We start from the raw sequence: 10,839 nt of genomic DNA on the forward strand, positions 1-10,839 counted from the left end.
GGCATTCTGACAACCTAAGACTTTAAATAATCTTTTTTTTTTCAACCAGTCCACAGGAAAGTTCATAGTGTAAATTTTATCACTGTGGAGTATACATTTTAACAATGTGCAACTCTAAAATACTGATTTGAGGAGTTTAAAACTTAAATGAAAACTACTAGATTATGTTCTCATGAGAACATAATGAGACATAACCAACCATGAGACTGATTTTTAATTCACATTAAGGGGTTCTGTTCAGAAAACTTAATTCTCTTAAGTGAACAAACCATATGTCTTCAGCCTACATGTCAGTTCACAATTTCTGTTGTGTTCTATACTCAAAACCATCTTAATTTTCAGGTGACGTTTCAATTTTAGCTGTAATGTGCATATCATTTAGCTCACATTGATACAGAATTAACATGTAATTTATTGACTACTAAGTAAAATAATACAGTCTATATTAACTCTAAGAAAATATTTAACTTTATATGTGTCCAAAGTGGCTCAAAAATAACTCTAAAAGAAACAGTTGCTTTTAAAAGGTCTCAGTTAATACACAATTACGAGGGCTAAAATTGACTTTCATAAACATTTATAGAGCATATAAATAAATTTCCCTTATAGAAAAAAAAATACAGCATTGGGCTTACATGAAAACCAACTTGAATAAAGTTGGGTGGCTTTTAAAGCATTAGTTCTGTGAATAATTTTTCAACTGTTTCAACATTTGAGCTCTGCATGTAAATATCTGAATATGAATAGCTCACAGTCAAGTTGAAAAACAAACAAATCTTTATTGTCTACAAATATATATAAAAAAATTCCCCCCAAAAGATGCTATTCTCTCATTTCCCCATCTTCTTCTTCTTCTTCAACACCCCTGATATAAAGGACATTATTACACCTGTAAACAGAAAAACAGTCCATTTTGTTGTTCCAACAAGAAACCATATAAGATCTGAATTACTATGTTTATTAGATTTTTTCATTAATGCTAAAATTATAATACATCATTTCTTTCTCTTTTTAAAAAAAATTTACCTTTGGTTTGTTAAAGAGCACATGACACTCATTTTTATACCATGCGGTTGTTAAAAAATGGTATCTTTATGATCTTCCAAAGGGAATAATGACTAGAATTTGGAGATGTGAAGCTAGTTCTAGAAAATAAGTGTAATACGAATCCCTAACAGCAGCCAGACCCACCTAAAATTCAAAACCAAGCTCTTGCAACTAAAACCACTGAAAAAGGTACAGTTAAGAGCTAGAAAGTTTAATATCAACACTAGAAAAACCTTAAGAATGAACAATTCCCAAATATTTAAATCTGCTTTGACAAGTTTAACAATTTCAAGAATCTTGAAGTCTAGTTGTAGAATGTTATGTTAAAATTAATAGTGATTAAAAAAAAGTAATTCTGAGATTGGGGCACTAATAGTTTATTTAAACAGGTATTTTTACTGCTCACCAGTAACTTCTAATATAAACTACTGATGTTTTGTTACCTTATTAAAACTTCACCCAGATGTCCAGATAATGCTCCATCTATGTATTCTTCTGTGTTTGCAAGCTTTAAATAAAAAGAAAATATATTAGTATAATCACACAAGAGGAAAATAGTATTATACACCTAATATTGGTGAGGGAACTTATTAACAGAGACCTTTCGGTACCAATGACTCACATTTACCTACAATAATTAGAAGATTAGCTTTCTATTACTACTGTAGTACTTTTTGGTTTCATATAAACATTCAGTAAAGTTAACATTGATGGATATAGAACTGATATATAATAAAGCTCGTTTCAACACAATATTTTAAATATCTCAATAATGTACTATTTCTTTCTATTAAACATTAAAACAACATGTCAAGGAAGACAGTCTCCAATTTATGAATAAGCTGTGAATAATTCAGGTCTAAAGAAACAGACGTTAACTTTTCTCAGAGTAATAGCATTATATCATATTGAGGAACCCAATGGGTACAAAAGCTATGGCTAAAATACCAAGTACTCTTATATTAGTCAACAACCAAACTAAAGAACTGAATAAGAATTTTTAAAAATTATGTGCTAATAAACAGGAAAAAAATAAGTTCTTAAGAGGAGGTTTAATTAAGAGTGACCTTTATCGTTACTTTAGAGAACTCTATTATTTCTAATTTTACATCAAAATGTTTAGCTTTCCTTTTACATAAAGATAAACTTTACTTATAATTAAAAAAAATTACAATCAGTGCTACTGGGACTCACAAAAGAAATGAACAAGATAGAAAGGAAACAGGGAAGTTTCCTTCATTAACTAGGCAAGTGGGCAAAGGGAAAGAAAAATAGGTCTTAGGATATAACGTAAGGCATTTAAAACATGTTAATGAATTAATAATGCTACTGGATATTATTCCTTCTCCTATAGAGAACAAAAAATAACCTCTTATACTCAGGGGATATGGTTTTGTCTGAAATTGTTGCCAACAATTAGCTTTGTATGCAATAGCTCTCAGAAATAATGTATTAACATCAACTAATTTTTTTTTAAAGCGATTATTTCCAGCAGATGTTCACCAACATTTAAACTCGTTTCTAAATTATAATAATGCTCCAAAGGCCTTCTACCACACTTTAAAAATTGAACTATAGCTGATTTACAATACTGTGTTAGTTTCAGGTGCACAGCAAAGTAATTCAGTTACCCCATTTTTCAGATTCTTTTCCATTATAGGTTATTATAAGATATTGAATATATAGTCCCCTGTTTTATACAGTGGGTCCTTGTTGTTTATCTATTTTATACACAGCAGTGTGTATCTGTTAATCCCAAGCTCCTAATTTATCTCTCCCCTCACTCCTTCCCCTTTGGTAACCACAGGTTTGTTTTCTGTCTCCGAGTCTGTTTCTGTTTCATAAATAAGTTCATTTGTATCATTTTTTAGATTTCACATTTAAGTGATATCATATGATATTTGCCATTTTCTGTCTGACTTCCTTCACTTAGTATGATCATCTTTAGGTCCATCCATGTTGCTGCAAATGGCATTACTGCATTCTTTTTATGGCTGAGTAATATTCCATTGTGTGTGTGTGATACATATGTACCACATCTTCTTTATTCACTCATCTGTCGATGGACATTTAGGTTACTTCCATCCACGTCTTGGCTATTATAAACAGTACTGCTATGAACACTGGGGTGCATGTATCTTTTTGAATTAGTGTTTTCTCCAGATATATGCCCAGGAGTGGGATTGCTGGGTCATATGGTAACTCTATTTTTTGTTTGTTTGTTTTTGCGGTACGCGGGCCTCTCACTGTTGTGGCCTCTCGCGTTGCGGAGCACAGGCTCTGGACGCGCAGGCTCCGGACGCGCAGGCTCAGTGGCCGTGGCTCCGGACGCGCAGGCTCAGCAGCCATGGCTCACGGGCCCAGCTGTTCCGCGGCACGTGGGATCTTCCCAGACCAGGTAACGAACCCGTGTCCCCTGCATCAGCAGGCGGACTCTCAACCACTGCGCCACCAGGGAAGCCCTATTTTTTAGTTTTTTAAGGAACTCCCCCCATACTGTTCTCCATAGTGGCTCCACCAATTTACATTCCCACCAACAGTGTAGGAGGGTTCCCTTTTCTCCACACCCTCTCCAGCATTTATTGTGTGGAGATTTTTTGATGATGGCCATTCTGACCAGTGTGAGGTGATACCTCATTGTAGTTTTGGTTTGCATTTTTCTAATAATTAGTGATGTTAAGCATCTTTTCATGTGACTTTTGGCCATCTGTATGTCTTCTTTGGAGAAATGTCTATTTAGGTCTTCTGCCCATTTCTTGATTGGGTTGTTTGGTTTTGTTTTGTTTTTTTGATATTGAGTTGTATGAGCTGTTTGTATATTATCACATTTTAAATAAAATCCAAAATTCTTACAATCCCTTAAAAGGTCTTCCATGACTACCATTCTAATCTTTCTATCATACTTCCTGTAACTCACTCTGCCCTCACCTTCTTGTTGTGCCTTGAAAAGAAAAAGCATGTTTCTGCCGCAAAGCCTTTGCAACTTGCTGTTCCCTCAGATTGGGATGCTCCTTCCCCAAACACTCTCTTCAGCTGCTCACTCAATTCTGGTCTCTGTCTAAATTTACTTCCTCAGAGAGGCTTTCCCTGGCTATCCTATCTAATACTGTACACTCTTGTCACCCTCTTCCATTTCTGCTTTCTTTTTCTCCATAGCATCTATCATTACCTGATACCATATCACATTATATTACCATCTCCCATCACTAAAACACAAACTTCTTGAGGATAGGGACTTTGTTTTTGTTCACTGGTGTATTCACAGTGCCAGGCACATAGGGGCTCGCAGTAAATATTCACTGAGTGAACAAACTCAAAAGCATCACCAATGCGGTTAGTTACTCAGAGATACATTTCATAACTCTGGCAGGTTCACTAGGAAGCCATATTACTTCTAAAATCAAATATTTGGTGGGTATTCTTTATTCCTTTCTTTTAATGAGATATAGTTCTTTATAAAATTATCTTTTAAAGTATACAAGTCAGTGGTTTTTAGTATATTCATAAAGTTATGTAATTATCACCACTATCTAAGTCTGGAACATTTTCAGCACAATGGATATAGTCTTCAAATTTCTCTATGGCCTTGGTATTTTCCAGGCCAAAACCATGCTCTATAAGAACTTTGGGGACCTGAGCATTGTCTGTTCAGGTGGTAAACTCTTAAATTAAGGAAAATGTCAGCTTTGGGCCTACAAGTGCTCCTATTAGTACTGTGTCTACTGCACTATCAGTTTGGAATACTTGGAGTCATGATTGGTTTGACCACCTATCTAGGTACCCTTTAAAGTTCACTCATCAGCCATTAATCAGTCACATAAATACCTGCGCTTCAGGAAAATATAACCTCAAACTCTTTCTTCAAAAACCTGGCTGAAAACTATTGAATTAAACAACAAAAAAACCAAACACCCCAATTTAAAAATGGACAAAGGACATGAAGGACATGAACAGACATTTCTCCAAAGATATGTAAATGACCAATAAGCACATAAAAAGATCTTAACATCACTAATCATTAAGTAAATGCAAATCGAAACAATGAGATACCACTTCACACTCTTTAGGATGACTATTAAAAAAAAAACCCAGAAAATAACAAGTGTTGGTGAGGATGTTAAGAAACTGGATCCCTTGTACATTGTTGGTGAAATGTAAAATGGTGCAGCTGCTGTGGAAAACAGTCTGGCACTTCCTCAAAAAATTAAACAAAGAATTACTGTATGATACAGCAATTCCACTTCTGAATACAGACTCAAAAGAACTGAAAGTAGAGACTCTAACTGATATTTGTACACCTATGTTCACTGAACTATTCACAACAGTCAAAAGGTGGAAACAATTCAAATATTCACCAACAGAAGAACGATTAAAATGAGGTGGAGTTGACCCTTGAACAACACAGGTTTGAGACCGCATGAACAAGCTGATGCAGAACCACGGATACGGAGGGCCAAGTATGGACTCAAGCATCTGTGGATTTCAGTATACCAGGCAGGTCCTGGAACCAATCCCCCAAGGATACTGAGGGACCGCTCACACAATGGAATATTTCAACCATAAAAAGGAATGAAATTCTGATACATGCTACAACATGGATGAACCCTGAAAACACCATGCTGAATGAAATAAGTCAGACACACAAGGACAAATATTGTAGGATTCCACTTATATGAGGTTCCTAGAATAAAGACAAAAAGAACATTGTTTACCAGGAGGCAAAGGGAATGGGGAGTTATTGTTTAATGGGTACAGAGTTTCCCTTCGGGATGATGAAAAAGTTCTTGAAATGGATAATGGTGATGGATGCACAACCATGTGAATGCAGTTAATGCCACTGAGTTGCACACTTGAAAATGGTTAAAGTGGTAAATTTTGTGCTATATATATTTTACCTCAATTAAAAACAAAAAACAAAACGTGGCTGAAACATTTACAGAAGCTAGTTTAATAGACAAGTAGCCAGTTCATTAATTCTTTTGGTCAGTCTGTCTTCTCCCTCAAGAATTGCTTTTATCGGGCTTCCCTAGTGGTGCAGTGGTTGAGGGTCCGCCTGCCGATGCAGGGGACACGGGTTCGTGCCCCGGTCCAGGAAGATCCCACATGCCGCGGAGCGGCTGGGCCCGTGAGCCATGGCCGCTAAGCCTGCGCGTCGGAGCCTGTGCTCCACAATGGAAGAGGCCACAACAGTGAGAGGCCCGTGTACCGCAAAAAAAAAAAAAAAAAAAAAAAAAAGAATTGCTTTTATCAAATTACTTTGATGTTGTACATTTAGCATTCATCAAAAGACTTAAGAGTTTCACTGGAAAAGTTTCTCTCAGAGCTAAGTGCTGGGAAAAGTTTTGCTTTTTCTGCGAACTCTAGTGTATTTGTCTTATGGCATTGTGAATCAAATGTCTGAGCTCTTCTTACTTTTAACCGCTAGGAGTCAAATCCGTGCTTGAATTTTGGTTTAATATGTCTCATACATAGTTATCACAGTTACAACACCCTCCTTGGCCTTGACTTTATTCCTGAATTTTGCTCTGTGTTTGTCAATTAAATTAATTACATCTTTGTAAGTCACACTAAACCTTTGAGGAGTCAGGTGAAGAAAAATAAATACAATTTAATGATCTTTGTAACTCTTCAGCTTACCTGCATGTTCATATAGCCATCTACAGACACCAGGTAGCCTTTGTACTCCATTCCCCACTTAAGCTTCACCATTACTGGCTTTCCTGTTAATCCATTGAGGAAAGGTTTGGGATTGAGGGGCAAACTCTGCACAAAGAACAAAAAAAGAACCCAATTGATTATTTTTCCTTAGTTTGGCTTCCATTACCTACTCTCTTCTCTAACAAATCACCAATATTTTATAGTATCCAAATGAAGCAAAACTCTTGTTTCCTCACATTATTACATAATTTTCACTTTTGTTGAAGAACATCAGAGAAACTTAAATACCCAGTTAGCCAATTTCACCTTCAATCCATCAAGACTTGTAGAAGTATTCATTGTTCACTTAAGAAACACTGAACACCTAATATGCATCACTCACTGTTCCAAGGCCATAAAGAAACAAAGGTAAAGGCAGAAAAAAGAAAAAAAAAAAAAGCAGATAACAGTCCCTGTCCTCAGGCCCACAGTGGGAGGGGGGAGGGCCAAAACACATGCAAATAGACAATTATTTTGCAATGTAGCAAGAGGAGATATGCTGTGTACAAGGGTACCAAACAATCCAGGTTAAAAGAAAAGGAAGAGTTGCCTGAAATAAGTAATGCCTCTGTTTTAAAGAATGAGAGGTATTTCCAGAGGGAAAAGGGCTGATCTGGTGGGGTGGGGGTGGGGGTACCTATGTAAAAGGAGGGAAGAGTGAATGAACAAGGGATCTCAGGGACACACAAATTAGTTTTGTATGAGGCTACAGAAGGAGGCAGGGACAGATCATGCTCCACGATCTTCAACTGAATTCCAGGAGCTAGGACTAGGTCTTCTTTGACTTTGCAGTGCCTCCTACATATGGGCAGTCACTTAATGTTTGTTTATTCAGCTAACCGGTAGTACCCCCAGTGAATTCAGACTTTTCTTCCTTTCCTCATCTGCTCACTCATCGGCCAAAGAAAACCAAGAAACTTGGCTACTAAACCCTCTAGAATAAGCACATTCACAGTGATCGCAAATGGATCTCCAGTTTTCACTCATCTTTCTCCAACTTATTAGCCACATGGCAAGTATTATTTTTATCATACCATGTCTCTGCTTAAAATGCTTCGATGGCTTCCAACTGCACTTGGAGTGGAACCCAGACCTCCTAAAACGGCCTAAGAGGTCTTGCCCGACCCTATCTCATGACCACTATCCTTGCAGGCGGCTGTGGCTTTCTCTCAATTCCTCCAGCTAGTCAGGTGTTCCTTCCGGCCTCACAGCCTGTGCTCCTGTTCCCTGAGCTTGAGGTACACACGCTTCCTCCTGCTCTTCACGGGGCTGCATTCCATATCTCTTAGATTTCAGGTTCAATACCTCCTCCAAGGGATGCCACCTGTAACCACTCTTCTAACGTACCACGGCGCCCCCTCACAGCACCGTTTGCTCCCTTCTTAGCAGTTAACGTTATTCAAAATTATGTATTTATCGTTGTTTGATTAATGTCTGAGTTAACCTAGAGCAGGGTTCGCATCAGTATTTTTTATCCTATATTCTTAGCACCTAGAACGTTACCGGGCCCTGGCAGGTGGCAGGCGCTCAGTAAAGCTTTGCTAAACGAACAGGAGAATGCTCAAAGCCTGGGCTCTGTATTCCAAAGGGCTGCAGGGCCCCCCAACATCACGGGACGAAAGCGGATTGTGGAGTGTGATAAGTGGGACGTGAAAAACCGCTTCATTTTTACCCCAGCCCTGTGGCCCCAGGCAGCAAGGACACCTCAGACTCGGAAACAAAACGAAGACGGGGAAGGGGTCAGGGGCACTCCTGGGAAGGGGAGTGCTTCGGAAGGAGGGCGCGCCTCAGACACCCAGAGCAGGGAGAAAGGGGCTGGCCACCCGGCGCGCCGCGCCTCACGCGGATGAATGGGAAACGCGCGAACCAACCACCAGGCCCGGCAAGGCTGGTCACCCGCCCTCTCTCTCTCACGGGACACTTGCCGCTCTCTTTCTCCTTACCATCGCGACTACTGCTGCAGTAGTGGGCAAATGCTGCAGGCTACTCGCCGCCGACCCAGCTGTCGTCCGACCCTCGTGACTGGAGTAGCCACAGCAGGGACGCCAGCCGCGTAGCTTCCAGAGAAATGGCCGCCAAATAGCAGCGTGACCTTTCACCTCCGACTACCACTCTTCTGGCTTCTGTGATTGGACGCAAAGAGGTGCGTGCTGATTGGAGGAGGTGGCTGTGCATGTCTCCTAGCAACCAGCTGCGCCGAGTGAGTGCGCGCGTCCCTGGCAGTGCGCGGGCCTCTGGGAAACCGGCTGCTCCAAGCCAATGGGAGGATACCTGCGAGGCTGCAAATGCCGTGAGGCGGCTCTGGTTTCTCGTTTGCTCACCTAACTCGAGGATGCACTGTGTACCCTGTAGAGTGGACGTGATGTCTTGCCAACTTGGCTAGTGGGGGGTTCCTTTGTCCTCGTACACCTGGGAGAACGAATTTGGGGCTCTCGGGTTTCCTCCTCACTTTCCCACAGAATCTGTGCTGGGAGGTCTCCTCTGACACGGTCCCCTTCTCTCTGTTCTGTAATGCTCAATGCTCATGTCAACCCACTTCAGGGGAAGTGGGAGAAGCAAGACTAGATAGGCTAAGGGACGTGAAACGCACCGAAATAAGTCAAGTACAGAATATATTTCAGATGAGGTTACATGGAGTCTAGAACATGGTGTGGTGGGCTCCCACTCCATCTGTTTCTTTTGCGTTGTGAGCAGAGGCCCGCTACAGTCTTTATACTGCACTTATAGCAGAAGGTGGAGGATGTTTACGCTATCACGGATTGATCCTTCTAATATAAGAGTGGAATTGTTGGGTCATACAGTAATTCTGTACTTGACTTTTTGAGGAGCTACCAAACTGCTTTCCACAATGCCTGCACCATTTTACATTCCCACTAGCAATGTATGAGATTTCTAATTTCCCCACATTCTCACCAACACTTATTTACCATTAAAAAATATTATCATAGTCATCCTAGTAATCCTAATAATAATAAGCCGTCTCATTGTGGGTTTGATTTGTATTTCCCTAATGACTAATGATGTGGAACAACTTTTCATGTGCTTATTGGCCATTTGTATATCTTTGGAGAAATGTCTGTTCAAGTCCTGTATGCCTTTTTATATGTTCTATTTCTGGAACCCTTGAATGTATTGCCTAATTTGAAAAGTCATGTGACCATTCTGGGTCTCAGTTTCTTCGCTGATAACAATGAAGGGATTGGACTCGATCGGGGTTTTCAACCTCAATACTAGTGATATTTGGGGCCAGACAATTCTTGTTGTGGGGACTGCCCTTTGTATTGTAGAACGGATGTATTGTAGCAGTATCCCCAGACTTTACCAAGTAGATGCCAGTTGCGACGCCCTCCCTCCAAGTTGTGACAACCAAAATGTCTCCAGACATTGCCCAGTGTCTTCTGGAGGGCACAGTCGTCCCCTGTTGAAAACCACTGGATTAGATCCATGATTTGTAAACACAGGCCACAGACTTGGATCACTTTGCAGGTAGTATTGAGGCTTTGCAAACTATTTGTATTATTAAAAAATAAACAAAACAACTAACACATCGTACATTTATTTAACAGGGACTGTATAAGAATGATGAAAACCTGATGCTTCTCTGCTTTTGATTAGAATGAAATCAACTCGAAATACAAATACTAGTTGATAATCATGGATCAGAAGCTCTGATTGACATTTATAAAAATGGGAAAGCAAATTGGCAATAAATGATGTTTTTTAGTTTCATAAATCATAGATTCAGTTTGGGGGGAGGGTAGATAATAAAACCCTTTGCGGGTAAAAAGCTGGGAACCCCTCAGCTAGCTGACCAGTGTTAAATACTGACTTTAAACACAGTTCGGTTCTTTGCCGTACTTCCACAAGGTGGCAGTGGTGAGTTTTGAGTAAAATTTCTAATCATACAGGCACTTGGAAGTTAATCTGTTCAAAAGGGGACTTCACTGTTCTCAAAACACAAACGACCCACTACTGGGCATATACCTTGAGAAAACCATAATTCAAAAAGAGTCATGTACCAAAATGTTCATTGCAGCTCTATTTACAATAGCCCGGAGATGGAAACAACCTAAGTGTCCATCATTGGATGAATGG

General features: G+C 39.6%; 1 protein-coding gene across 1 annotated transcript; it reads right to left on the reverse strand.

The window, feature by feature from the left end:
* Nucleotides 1–759: 759 nt before the first annotated feature.
* On the reverse strand, nt 760–8,845 carry SNRPF (small nuclear ribonucleoprotein polypeptide F). The gene is made up of 4 exons (XM_065887540.1): nt 8,688–8,845; nt 6,685–6,810; nt 1,491–1,555; nt 760–889 (listed from the first exon to the last, which is right to left on the reverse strand). Exons 1-4 carry the CDS (start codon nt 8,688–8,690, stop codon nt 823–825), a joined length of 261 nt encoding a protein of 86 aa, XP_065743612.1. The 5' UTR covers nt 8,691–8,845; the 3' UTR covers nt 760–822.
* Between the last annotated feature and the right edge of the window lie 1,994 nt (nt 8,846–10,839).

The sequence above is a fragment of the Phocoena phocoena genome, chromosome 11 (assembly GCF_963924675.1).
Source record: "Phocoena phocoena chromosome 11, mPhoPho1.1, whole genome shotgun sequence".
Classification (NCBI taxonomy): domain Eukaryota; kingdom Metazoa; phylum Chordata; class Mammalia; order Artiodactyla; family Phocoenidae; genus Phocoena; species Phocoena phocoena.

What these genes read in the sequence shown, in the direction of transcription:
- SNRPF (XM_065887540.1), bottom strand. An exon ending in ATGGCTATATGAACATGCAG is followed by an intron (nt 1,556 to 6,684) that starts GTAAGCTGAAGA and finishes TTTTATTTAAAG; the next exon opens with CTTGCAAACACAGAAGAATA. An exon ending in CTGGGTGAAGTTTTAATAAG is followed by an intron (nt 890 to 1,490) that starts GTAACAAAACAT and finishes TTCTGTTTACAG; the next exon opens with GTGTAATAATGTCCTTTATA.